Raw genomic sequence first — 14,279 nt, forward strand, 5'->3', positions numbered from 1 at the left:
ATGATCGGACACCATGTCGCATTTGGAGAGCCCCTGATGTGCATAAACAGTTGAAACCCCCACAAGTGACACCATTTTGGAAACTAGACCCCCTAAGGAACTTATCTAGATGTGTGATGAGCACTTTGAACCCCCAAGTGCTTCACAGAAGTTTATAATGTAGAGCCGTAAAAATAAAAAATCATATTTTTCTACAAAAATGATCTTTTCGCTCCATATTTTTCATTTTCCCAAGGGTAACAGAAGAAATTGGATCCCAAAAGTTGTTGTGCAATTTGTTCTGAGTACGCTGATACCCCATATGTGGGGTAAACCATTGTTTGGGTACATGGCAGAGTTCAGACGGGAAGGAGCGACAGATTTTACTGTTATGGTTTGCAGGTGCCATGACCCAGTGAGAGAGCCGATGAGGTGCCAAAACAGCAGAACCCCCCATTAGTGACCCCATTTTATGAACTACACCTCTCAATGAATTCATCTAGGGATGCAGTGATCATATTTACACCTTGGTTTTGTCGCAGAATTTTATAACATTGGGCAGTGAGGACAAAATAACTCCATTTTTACCACCAAAATTTTGTTTTAGTCAAAGATTTTACACTTTCAAACAAGAATTGGGTAAAAATGGCAAAAAAATTTGTCCCACAATTTCTACTGAATATAGCGATACTCCATATGTGTCTGTACAGTGCTACTTAGCCATGCGGAGAGACTCAGGAGGAACAGAGTGCTTTTTGCCTATTTAAGTGAATGGGTCTGTGCACATGTCCTTGTGTTTCCATGGACCATGTGTCAGTGGGCAAAACATGCTGACATGTCCATTTTTTAATGTCAGCACGGACCACAAAACATCCAGCGCATGTGCATACGTATAACACACATGGATGTCATCCATGTGATGCGCATCGACGCCGAGGAAGAAGTGTTGCAGTAAACGCTGTTCCCCGAGGCCGGGTGCTGAACATGGTTCTCATCATTCTCCCCTGCTCTGGCGACGATCCACACAAGCAGAGGAGAATGATGAGAGTTATATTTGAGTAAATAAAGAGACAGCAGGCGGCGGCTGAAAAAAAGCGTGGGGACCCCTCTAGACAACCAGCCTTGCTGACAGCTGAGGGTTGCAGCCTCCAGCTGTGAGCTTTATATGGCTGGTTATCAAAAATAGGGGGGAACCCACTCTGCTTTTTTAAAATTACCGTATTTATTTACAGTGCAGGCGTGGCAGATGAATACTCTCATCCACCGCTCCTGCTGTCACTGTTATTAGCAGCAGCGGGGGTAGGCTGATGGGAGTAATCGTCCCATCAGCCGCCACCTGCTGTCTCATTTATTACTTAAATGTAACTCTCATCATTCTCCTTTGCTTGAGCCAATCACCGGCAGAGCAGGAAAGAATGATGAGAGCCATGTACAGCACCTGACACCGGGGAACAGCGCTTACTGTAACGCTTCTTCTCTGGCACCGATGAGTGTCACACGGATTACATCCATGTGTGTTATGCATATGCACGTGTGCAGGACGTTTTGTGGCCCGTGCTGACATTAAAAAATGGACATGTCAGCGTGTTTTGCCCACGGACACATGGCGCTTTTCCACGCTCAAGAGTTCACCGCGGGTCAGGCTGTGAGGCAGCGCAGACACTGTGATGTCACCGCTAGTCACTGATGCTGTGCCAGCATACAAGTTAAGGGGGACTCATTTTAACTTATATAGGATGTGAAAGCTCATGGTGTGAACAGGCTCGACTTTATTGACCAGCCTCAAGAATGTTGTAATGGTAATGTCAATCAGGGGCAGGCACAGTGGTTAAGCACATGAGTGAGGATAATAGGGTCATTGGCGCCCTGAAAGTTTCCTGGTTAAGCTTGAATGGCAAGCCAGTGCATGCCGCCCCTTTATGGCTGTCTGTCCTGGTGCTGTATGTTAGACAGCTGGGGAAATCACAGTACGGTAGGGATCACACATGCGGGAAACACTCGGGAGCGGAGCGTGCAGCCGCATAGCAATACATGGAGCCGCACGCTCCGCTCCCAAGTGCCAGCAGCAGTGTCGGGTATTAACATGCGAGACTCTGCCATGTTTCTCGCATGTGTGATCCCGGCCTACTTGTGAATCTCAATGTACTAGCACTTCACCTAACTCCTACTGTGATTGTTTTAGGCTATGTACACACGTGTGGAATTGCCGCGGAAATTTCCACGGCAATTCCGCAACTCCCTGCCGCTAGAAATCCGCGGGAAATACGCATGCGGAATTCCCGAGAAAAAATAGCGTTTTGCAAGCGTAAAAATACGCAGCATTAGCACAGCATGTGCGTAATGCCATTGAATTCAATGGGTTGCGGATTTTTAGCATTTTAGCCGCGTTCTCACGGTGAAAAAATGCGGCAAAAACGCTAAAAATCCGCACAAGTGCGCACAGTCTAATCCTATGATTTAAATAAAGCTTTGGGTATTTATTCTAGTGCCTAGATTTACTGTAGTTATGGTTGTTTTAAGATGGAGTGGGGATCCATCCCATATCCAAAAGTCATGTAAAACAACTGTTGCAGAAAATTGCCAGAAAACCAGCACTTCTGAAAAAGCCGTATGTAGTCAGTAATGTTATAATTTGACTGCAAATTAATTTGAGTAAAAGTATAGAAGTAATTTGTATTTTCCATATCCTGAAGGTTCTTATGGCTCTAAGTGCCTCATAAGTAGGTCAGATGAGAAAGCAATTGTCTGAGCCCTGCTAAGTCCTCTGGAGTAACACCTCTCAGTTGGAAGGCAGCTTATAAAAGCCTACTGAGCTGTTGCACATCATCACACCAACATGTGCTCCTCTGAAGAACTTGAATACCCTCAGAAACTTCTTGACTATGCCTATGGATTTTTAGTCTCAAAGGTAAGAATTGTGTTGTATTTGTGCAGATATTCAATGGATTTAAAGATTTGTCTGTGGAAACTTTAACTTTAGAAGTTTTTACATACGCCGTCTTAGGGCAGTTTCACACGTCCAGATAATACCGGAAAAAACGGTACCGGAGCTATCCGTGTGTCCGTGTGCATACGTATGCCATACGTATGCCATCCGTGTGACGTCCGTGTGCTGTCCGTATGCTGTCCGTGTGTCCGTGTTTTTGAAAAATTATTTTCAATGTTAACCCTTTGACTTTTAAAAACGCACACGGATCGCACACGGACAGCACACGGACAGCATCCGTGTGCGGTACATGTTTACACGAACCCATTGACTTGTATGGGTCCGTGTGATCCGTGCTGTTGCACAAAAACGGACATGTCAGCGTGTTTTACACACGGTCCGTGAAAACACACTGACCTCTACGTGTGTCAGTGTCTCCGGTACGTGACAAAACTGTCACTACACGTACCGGAGACACTGACGTGTGAAACTGCCCTTAGAGTAAATGCAGAATGCACAAGAAAGAAATGCATAGTTAATCAATACATGATAAAGTAATGTATGATAAATAATACATTCAGGGTATAATAATGTAAATACATTTATGCTCAAAAAGGCAAAAGTGTTTTAGGAGTGATACCTTTATTGGCTAACCAGAAAAAATATATTAGCAAATCTTCGGAGCACAGAGGTTTCTTCAATCAGCTAACTTTACAAAAGAATTACTCAGACATACAGCTTGCAAATATATTTTTCTGGTTAGCCAATAAAGGCATCATTCTTAGGCTAAGGTCTTCCTATTGATAAAAAAAAAACCGGACAAGTGCTATCCACCATTTTGATGGATAGCATTTTTCCGGTCATGTCCAATTTTTTTTTTTTCCTGGGACCGGGTCCATCCAAGGAAAGGATTGCACCATTCACAAGTTGCAACTCATTAATTGATCGCACTCAGCCATTCATGTCTCTGGGTCTGTCCAGATGGCATCTGAGTGTCGTTCAATTATCATGGACGGACAAAATGGAGAAGATGGAGACTTTTTTTCACATCTGAGAAAATCGGATCAAACTCAGATTTTCTAGAATGATAGAATATCAATACTGTGACTGTGGCCTTAGAATACATTAATCTTTTTGGGTGTAAAAGTATTTACATAAATTTTTCTGGCTGTCTTGCTACCATCATATAATTTTTTTTATTGTTCATCAGGGTATAATAATAATCTATATATTGCACAATATATGGATTATACCAGTATTTATAAAGAATAATGGAAATGTGATATTAACACCCAGCTCACAGCCTTTATCAAAGTTAGGCTTTCATATTAGTTCACATGCGTAAATAACAAAACGTGCTGAATATCAGAAATGTTGTAAGGGTATGAAGATAGGCCGTCATGGCAAAATAGCAGAGGGGTTGTAGTTTTCTATTTTATTTATTTTTATTTTGAAAAATTTAAACTCAGCCTGGTACTAGTCTTAAGGCTTCTTCACACAGTACGTTTTTTTTTCCTGTGGAGTATTTTACAGGACCAGCAAAGTGAATAAAGCTTCTGAAATCTCATGCACCTGAGGCTTATTTTTTCTTTGTGGATTTAAACTATCAAAGTAGTTTTATTTTTGTTTTGTTTTTTTAAATCAGCAGCATGTCAATTCTTTCAGCATTTCTACTGGGTTTTTCATGCCTTCAAATGAATGGTAAAAAGCACAAGCAGAAACGCACGGATTTTACAAAGTGTTTTTCTTATATTTATAAACTAGGTCTATGTCTTACCCAGTATACAATGAAGTGAAAGCCATATGAGTAATAAAATAGATATTTTATTGAAAAATATTTTTTAAAAACTCAGAAAAATGTGATGAAAGGAGGGACACAGGTTCTAATACTATATGCATAGAAAATACATGATCTCTGTATTGTTGTGGTTGGAAGTTGCTCATTGTAGCGGATGGAAGATTATAATTGCCAATTGCTGACACTAATGTTTTGTCTTCGTTAAATATTAAAGTAAAATATTCACTCACCAAATAAACCACTTGTGCAATACTGTGAGTCAGAGCTGTGTCGTTTCGCTCAGCCTTCAGAGGACATGTCGGTCAGAGGGACAAAGCTCTGATTCACAGTATTACACAACTGGTTTATTTGGCGAGTGAATATTTTACTTTTAACTTTTGCAATTAGACTATTAGTGTATACCTGTTCTTTCTATGGGCAGTATTCTGTTGTGGTTTATGAGGAGTAATATGTTTTACCATGTAAATTGCTATACTACTATACAGGAGCATCTCACAAAACCCCCTTGTTACCTGCTGGTGTAGGTCCCCTGTGTCTTATCAAGACCAAAGTCAGATCAGCCATCTACCAAGAAATAATTTTAGAGAACTTCATGCTTCCCTCTGCTGACAAGCTTTTTAGAGATGGAAATGTAATTCCCCAGCAGGACTTGGCACCTGTCCACACTGCCGAAAATACCAATTCCTGTTTTAAAAACAACAGTATCACTTTGATTGGCCAGCAAACTCATCTGACCTTAAGCCCATGGAGAGTGTATGGGGGATTGTCAAGAGGAAGATGAGCGACACCAGACCCAACAATACAGATGAGCTGAAGGCTGCTATCAAAGCAACCTGGGCTTCCATGGCACCTCAGCAGTGCCACAGGCTGATTGCCTCCATGCCACGCCACATGGATGCAGTAATGATGCCAAAGGAGCCCCAACCAAGTATTGAGTGCATTTACTGATATACACTGCTCAAAAATAAAGGGAACTTAAACAACAGAATATAACTCCAAGTAAATCAAACTTCTGTGAAATCAAACTGTCCACTTAGGAAGCAACACTGATTGACAATCAATTTCACATGCTGTTGTGCAAATGTAATAGACAACAGATGGAAATTATTGGCAATTATCAAGATACCCTCAATAAAGGAGTGGTTCTGCAGGTAGGCTGATGTTTTGGTCACGTTTGAATGTTGGTTGGGCTTTCACACTCGTGGTAGCATGAGACATACTTTACAACCCACACAAGTGGCTCAGGTCATGCAGCTCATCCAGGATGGCACATCAATGCGAGCTGTGGCTAGAAGGTTTGCTGTGTCTGTCAGCGGGGTGTCCAGAGGCTGGAGGCACTGCCAGGAGACATGGAGGGGGCTGTAGGAGAGCAACAACCCAGCAGCAGGACTGCTACCTCAGCCTTTGTGCAAGGAGGAACAGGAGGAGCACTGCCAGAGCCCTGCAAAATGACCTCCAGCAGGCCACAAATGTGCATGTGTCTGCACAAACAGTTAGAAACCGACTCCATGAGAATGGTCTGAGTGCCCAACGTCCACAGATGGGGGTTGTGCTCACAGTCCAACACCATGCAGCCCTCCAAAGAAATGCCACCCCACACCATTACTGACCCACTGCCAAACCGGTCATGCCGAAGGATGTTACAGGCAGCAGATTGCTCTCCATGGCGTCTCCAGAGTCTGTCACATGTGCTCAGTGTGAACCTACTTTCATCTGTGAAGAGCACAGAGCGCCAGTGGCGAATTTGCCAATCTTGGTGTTCTGTGGCAATGCCAAGCGTCCTGCACGTGGGTACATAGCCTAAATGAAGAAAAAGAGGGCCTTTTTTTAACTGGTCTAATCTGTAATCATTCCTTTAAATTATTCAATGGACAAATTCTAGAGCCAGAAATTGCATTAAGCCTAGTTGAATATCCTTTACCTAATAGGTCAGTTTTTGAATGCCTTATGAATATTGGAATATGAGAATTATAGAGAAAAAAACTGAAAGAGAAGCGCAGATAGAGATTTATCCGATAGATAAAACATAGTAAATAATCAGATTGCACTCACCATATATATCTTTAGGTTAGCATATGCAAACTCATCAGAGTGGACAGCTGCTGCAGCTCCACTGGTCAAGCTGGTGACCACAAATGTAGTGTTGTCTTGGAGAAGATTCGTGGATAATACCTGCGCTGCTGTAAAAAATCTGATTCTAACAAAGCCCTTAAATGATAGATCATTTCCTAAGGATGAAGTCCAAGGGCTTCGAAACACGCTGAGAGTGAATAAACCATCATCATCATCTCTGAATTGTTTGAATCAGATTTTTTTACAGCAGTGCAGGTGTTATCCACGAATCTTCTCCAAGGTATCAATATGAGAATTATGTAATTCTATATCATGGATAAATCTGAAGGTTTTGACTTACTAAAAGACATTAATTCACCCACTCTAGGAGCTGCAAAAAATGCTAATACAAAAGCCGCTCTAAAAAGTACCATTTCATAATGAGTATTGCATATATTGGCTAATGATAGCCATAATTTATTTAAGAGATCAATGGAGATTGGACGCCTGTCATCAGCTTTGAAAGAGCAACGCCTGAGCCCCTTTAATAACTGTTTAACTGGGAAAATGCTCTAAGGAGGATTCTTACCTGCTAGCTTTAAAAAGAAAGATATCCCCGCTAATGCTTTAGATATGGCTGAATACGAGAAACCTTTATCTATTAACAATTGCGCAAAAAGGAACGCCGACTCTGCACTAGTTTTGAAATAATCAAAAGCGTTTCTTTTACAGAAATTGGTCCATTGCCTCTATGCAGCGGAATAATCAGCCTATTTTCTATTTGAAATTGACCTTTCGATTATTCCCTTAATAGATCCCAAAGATGATTTGGGCAAGCTATCCCTTCTGGACTAATTGATGAAAAGCTGATCACTGATGGCAAGAAAGGGCAGAAACAATTACATTAATTACATTAAGTCTACTTTTTCTAAATTCTGCTTCAAGCAATATATCACTAAATGCCATAAAATTTTAGAAGCCCAGTTATTTTTTTGACGTTAACGTATTAATTGCTAACATTACACCTTGATTTTTGGAAGAAAGCAAAATTTGTTTATTCACGAGACAAGAACACCAAATGACCAAAGCTACTAAAATGGAAAATAACTCAAGCACAATAGTATTCCTAACCACTCCGGATAGAATAAAAACTTCAGGCCACTGACCTGCCGACCAACGGCCATTATAATAAATTCTGTAACTGACACTAGGTGTTGAGGCACATACAAAAGGTAATTTATCTGCTGAAATAATCTCATCCTGCCAACAGGAATGGCCATTAAATTTACATTAAAATTCCAGCCAAATCGTTATATCTTCTTTTACTTCTTTGCATAATCTAATGTGAGACCTAGGAAAAATAGCCTTTCGTTGAGTCATAAAGATGTCTAGAAAATACTCTTCCTATCAGAATTATTTGCAAAGCAAAATTCAATAGACCTAGAGGAGACTATAACTCCTTTAACCCCTTAACGACCTCCGATACACCTTTTAACAGCGGCAGTTAAGGGTACTGTACTTAAACCACAGCGCCGATAATTAATGGCACTGAGGAAAAAGTGTATAGCGCCCCCAGAGTCAGAATTTATCCGGGGTCTTTGCTGCTGAAAACATGATTTGGGTCAGGTTTTACGGACCCCGGGGTTGCGATCGCCGTTATTAACATTCTAACGGCGACCGCAAAAAGTCTGATTTGCCACTTAATTTCCTCCCGGTGTCCCTAGGTCCTCCTGCTTCCCCCCACGGGCGCCAGCATCTTCTTCCGGCAACAATAGGAGATTTTTCCTTTTGGTTCATTTTGATCACTGTGAAAGACCCTATCACAGTGATCAAAATAAAAAAATAGTAAATCAACCCCCCCTTTATCACCGCCTTAGTTAGGGAAAAATAATAAAATAAAGTATTTATTTCCATTTTCCCATTAGGGTTAGAGTTGGGCTAAAGTTAGGGATGAGGCTAAAGTTAGGGATGGGGTTATGGTTGGGGCTAAAGTTGGGCTTAGGGTTGGGGCTAAAGTTAGGGTTTGGGTTGGGGCTAAATTAAGCATTAGGGTTGGGGTTAGAGTTGGGGTTAGGGTTTGGATTACAGTTATGGTTAGGGGTGTGTTGGGGTTAGGGTTGTGATTAGGGTTGGGATTAGGGTTAGGGGTGTGTTGGTTAGGGGGTGTGGTCAGAGTTAGGGGTGTGTTGGGGTTAGGGTTGGAGTTAGAATTGGGGGGTTTCCACTGTTTAGGTACATCAGGGGCTCTCCTAATGTGACATGGCATCTGATCTCAATTCTACATTTACCAACACCCTGATTGATTTAACGAATTTCCACTGCAAGCTGCAGGCACCTATGAACCTTCTGAACTGCACAGACAGACACTAACAGGTTAGTGGCATACTTTTCCTATAACTCCTGGTGCTCAGTGTTGCACACTTTATTACTCCTTTCATAGACCATACTCCCCTTTGTCTGCAGCACGTGACCTCCAGGTCAGTTGTCTTCTCCCTGCCCAGCGTTCTGTGTCTAAGTGCAGATACAAGTGAACTTTTTGAGCAGTACAGACAGACCTTAACAGGTTAAAGGCAGACATTCTTTGTAATTACTGCTGCCCATTGCTACAACTTTCATTATTCCTCTCACGAACTGCACTTGCACGTCATCTTTCTCTCCTCTATTCGGGGTCCTGCCTCTACATGCAAACAAACGGAACTTATCTATTGGTACTAGGTGTACTTCAAACACACTTACCCTTTAGACTCCATTGGCAACCACAGGATTAGACTACCCTTGTCCTCCTTAGTATGTCTGACAGTGCAATCACGGCATTTTTTGCCTTCTCTAATATAGACTGTATACTCTATACTCTGTTTTTTAATTACTACATGTATCTTATCCCTTTGGCAAGATTTTCAGCACTCAACCATTCCTAAAGTACTCATTGTTACAACAGCATGTCCTTTTGATATATCTATTTGTGACATTTTAATAATGCATGTTTAGCTATATGGTATTTTTGCTAAATAAAAAAAGCAACCACTAGATCAAGAGGTTAACTGTGATTTGTGCCTACCATAATTCTGCTGTTTAAAGTACTTCGCAAATTAAGCTTACTGTTAATGCTTTTGTGTGTTTCTATGCTATAGTAAGATATTGAAATTGGCTTTCAAGCACCATTGGACTTTTTGTAGTATTTTGACCATTATCATTTTGTGACAATAGGTGGTTATTGTCTTCCTAGTTAGGCTGCTGAAAGCCAATACTTCACATATTGAGTATTACACCAGTGGATCTTTGACATTTTAATGATCTCAATTCCAGCCAATTCTGTATTGAAAATGTCAAACTTTGCTCCTTCCCTTCCGAGCTCTGCTGTGCACACAAACAGTGGTTTACCCCCACATATGGGGTATCGGCATACTCAGGACAAATTGGACAACTTTTGCTGTCAAATTTCTCCTATTACCCTTGTGAAAATAAAAAATTGGGGGGCTAAAAAATAATTTTTGTGGAAAAAAACGATTTTTTATTTTCATAACTCTGTGTTATAAACTTTAGTGAAACACGTGGGCGTTCAAAATTCTCACAACACATCTAGATAAGTTCTTTGGGGGGTCTAGTTTCCAAAATGGGGTCACGTGTGTGGGGGGTTTCTACTATTTAGGCACATCAGGGGCTCTGCAAACGCAACATGATGCCCGCAGACCATTCCATCAGTCTGAATTCCAAAACGGCGCTCCTTCCCTTCCGAGCTCTGCCATGCATCCAAACAGTTGTTCCCCTGACATACTGTATGGGGTATTGTTAAGAGGCTGAATCAGCAGAACTGCTGAGCCCAGTGATTAGCTGCTGCAGTCACTGTTGCAGCCTGTAAACAATCACCAGAGCGGCAATGGATATGCAGCCCTGATCCTTGGAAGGATGAGTAACAGCTGATTTTATTGTTTTTAGCCCAGAAACTGTGATGGAATAAAGAAAGTTATTATATTATTGCTGCCTGCTTGTGGCTAGGCTGTCAAATATCATTTGTGTGTAACACAGCAAGACCAGAAACAATGTGCTGTAATATTGCAGCATATCAAGGTGCCGCTCATACAAACCATCTCATCACCTCTACCTGCTGCAGATCCATTTGCAAGTACGGGTAAAGTACATGATTTTTTTTAGTCCTTTAATTAGACTCCCTGAAAAAACAATAGTAAACCGTTTGCCTTTTGCACTCAATTCTTGGCTGCACCGTACCCTATCCCTCCTCAAACTACACAGGAGCACTTGGCTTCAGGATCCCACTAGGGCAAACTTAACCATATGTTGGCTACACTCCACTTACATGCATTTTTTTTATATGCAGCAGAGATCTGAATGTAATTTTCTGGCTTTCCTTTTGTAGACCATGTTCACAGCATGTGAGCTGGGAGTATTTGATTTTCTACATGAAGCACAGGAACCAGTGTCTGCAGCAACCATTGCTTCTCGTTTGAGCACCAGTGTGGATGGGATGGAGCGCTTGCTTGATGCCTGTGTTGGACTGAAGCTTTTAAAGGTTGACTTGAAAAATAATGAAGGTAACTTAATTTTAGGAATTAAAGTTTCTCATTAGAGTCTATAATTCCGGGTACAAGTCAAATATATCATAACATGTAAAGTTGTCCTCATGGTAGAACATACTGTAAATCAAGAAAGGCACATCCAGCCTATGAATGGCAGCACTTCCCAGGACTCACATCCAAAGATGATATTTCATATTTTTTTATTTGATAGGTTAAAAAAGATGTGATACAATGCGTTTAGGATACAGTGTATATCCTTCATCAGGTACATAAAATCACTGTACAAATCCTAATAGTATAAAATTCAGTCACACTTATATATAGTAGCAACCTTCAATCCCAGTCTCAGAAACTTGATTTAGGGTGTGGACCAAGTTCAGGAACACACCCACTGATTGATCCAACCTTGACAACATAGCTGCAAGAAGAAAAAAAAAAAACAGCCCCGGAGTTACTTTTATGTTAAAAATTTTGTTATGTTTAATTAGCAGATGCCTTGAGAGACTATGTTTTAAAAAGCCATTTTTTGCTCTATTTCTATGACCATTAATGAGGGGCCGCAGTGTCTGCACAGTGCATCCCACATATTGCAAACTGCAACTGCATGTGATGACATATACAACAAAATCACTGCTACAGATGAGTCTATGTGAAATCTCAAAGACCTCACCAGTATTGTTACATTTGATAGATTTAGCCCCGTGATCTAGGATCCCACAGGTACAACATTTTTTAGAGGTGCATTTAAAAACTCTGGTTCCTTGAGAAACACCACATAAAATTTGGTCCGTACTTTTTTTTAATGTTTTTTCCTTTTGAATCCAACAGTTTTTTTTAATTTACTGGGGGCCACCAACTTTTTCAAAATTTTTAACATAAAAGTAACTCCGGTGGAGCAGATACCCTTTGATGTTGCAAATAGAAATATTCTTTTAAACCGGAAAGAAACGTTTTGGATATATCATCTGGGAACATTATATCCAAATGGATTGAATGATATCATAGAGAGAGTTTGAACGTTGCCTTTTTTTTTTTTTCTTCTTGCATCTATGTTGTTAAGGTTGGATCAATCATTGGATGTGTTCCTGAACTTGGTCTACACCCTAAATCAAGTTTCTGAGACTGGGATAAAAGGTTTGCTACTATATATAAGTGTGACTGAATTTTATACTATTAGGATTTGTACTGCTTTTATGATACCTGATGAAGGATATACACTGTATCCAAAACGCGTTGTATCTCCTCTTTTTTAATCTATTAAATAAAAAAAATATGAAATATCATCTTTGGATGTGAGTCCTGGGAAGCGCTGCCATTCATGGGCTGGATGTGCCTTTCTTGATTTACTCATCCTGTTTGAGCCTGAATCTGGCTCATTCACTTGGATCCACCCGAGGCAAGCTGCAAGCCCTGTTTATTGAAAAGTATCCCAAAAGGAAGGATTTTTGAGGATACACAATCTAAAGCCATATTAGTCTTCTATCAGGTGAGTGCATAAAATTGTGCACCCTTTAAAGTCTACAATATTGTGTTTACGCACTTAGGGCGCCGTGATTTGTCTGTTCTTCTCTCCCAAACAGGGTTTTTTTTGCTCATGGTGCAACATGACGTCCCAACACAATCCCCCACACGGCTCCCATACCATCCTGTTGCATTGACAGAAACCTGTCCAAAAATGGTAATAGGAGATGGAGCATTGTCCAGTAAGAAGCTACACCTCCTTTTTGTACAGTAAGAAGCTCCATTGCTGTGACCTGGAGATAACCCTCTTCATGCCGCAGCCCATTTTCATTTTTCTTTTTCTTTTTTTTCCCTCCCTTTCTTCCCAGAACCATAACTTTTTTTCTTTTTCCATCACTTTGGCTATGGAAGAGCTTGTTTTTTGTGAGATGGATTGTACTTTGGAACGACACCATTGCTTTTTCCAAATAGTGTACTGGAAAACAGGAAAAAAAGTGCAATGCTAAAACTGACCTGCCATTATGATTATCCAGGTCATTACGAGTTTGTAGATACTAAATATATCTAGGTTCTTTTTTATTTAAGTAATAAAAAAAATGCAAAGTTAGTTAGCAAGAAAAAAATTGCGCCATTTTCCGAGTCCTATAGTGTCTTCATTTTTCGGGATCTAGGTGAGGGCTTATTTTTTGTGCTCCGAGCTGACATTTTTATTGATACCATTTTTGTGTAGATACAATGTTTTGATCCCCTGTTATAAAAACATATTTTTGGTGTTTTGTCTTTTTTTTTCTCATTACTCAGTTTACCGATCGGATTAATTATTTTTATATATTGATAGAGCGGGCAATTATGAACTCGGTGATACCAGATGTGTTTTTTTTTTTTTTTTAGAATTGGACCAATGGAGGGTGATTTAAATTTTTATTTTTTTAATTTTTTTTTTTTTTTAAAATCATGCGCCGTACATGAACTGCATATGTCATGAAGGGGTTAACTATACCCTGTATTGTCATTCAAAAAGTCAGACAGCAGTGTGAGCAGCCTCTTTAGCCTCAGCAGTCCTGGTATTTCCAGTATTCGATCAGTTATGCAGGATGGACTGCAGTGTGAGCAACCTCTTCTTACCTCAGCACTCCTAGTATCTCCAGTATTAGATCAGAAAGACAGGGTGGACAGCAGTGTGAGCATTTTCTTACTGCAGTATACCTGATATTTCCTGTATTAGATCAGTTACTCGGGGTGGACAGCAGTGTGAGCAGCCTTTTTCTTACCTCTGGTCCTCTAATATCAACAGTATTAGATCAAATATACAGGGTGAGCAGCAATATAAGCAGCCTCTCTTTACCTCCTTACCTGAGTATCACTGATATTTCCAGTATTAGATCAGATAGACAGGGTAGACAGCAGTGTTAGCATTTTAGGTCCGTTCCTGTAACTTAGGGTCATTTGGCCCTGACATCAGAATGTGCTGTTCATACAAATATTGTTTACAGACACATCAATAAAGTATTTAATTGACCCATATTTA

General features: G+C 40.5%; 1 protein-coding gene across 3 annotated transcripts in view; it reads left to right on the forward strand.

Annotated features, from left to right (window-relative positions):
* LOC141080602 (acetylserotonin O-methyltransferase-like) overlaps positions 1-14,279 on the forward strand; it is a 141,596-nt gene that overhangs the window by 19,571 nt on the left and 107,746 nt on the right. Inside the window, exons 2-3 of one of the 3 annotated variants that reach the window (XM_073565938.1) lie at positions 2,673-2,887; positions 11,131-11,305. In XM_073565938.1, the coding sequence (XP_073422039.1) occupies positions 2,816-2,887; positions 11,131-11,305 (247 nt within the window). In that variant the 5' untranslated portion in view covers positions 2,673-2,815. Of the gene's footprint in view, positions 1-1,562; positions 2,888-11,130; positions 11,306-14,279 lie in introns of those variants that run through there. The other 2 variants (XM_073565937.1, XM_073565939.1) reach the window with 2 other exon arrangements.

The sequence above is a fragment of the Dendrobates tinctorius genome, unplaced genomic scaffold, assembly GCF_039654945.1.
Source record: "Dendrobates tinctorius isolate UK_male_01 unplaced genomic scaffold, ASM3965494v1 ptg000016l, whole genome shotgun sequence".
Lineage (NCBI taxonomy): Eukaryota > Metazoa > Chordata > Amphibia > Anura > Dendrobatidae > Dendrobates > Dendrobates tinctorius.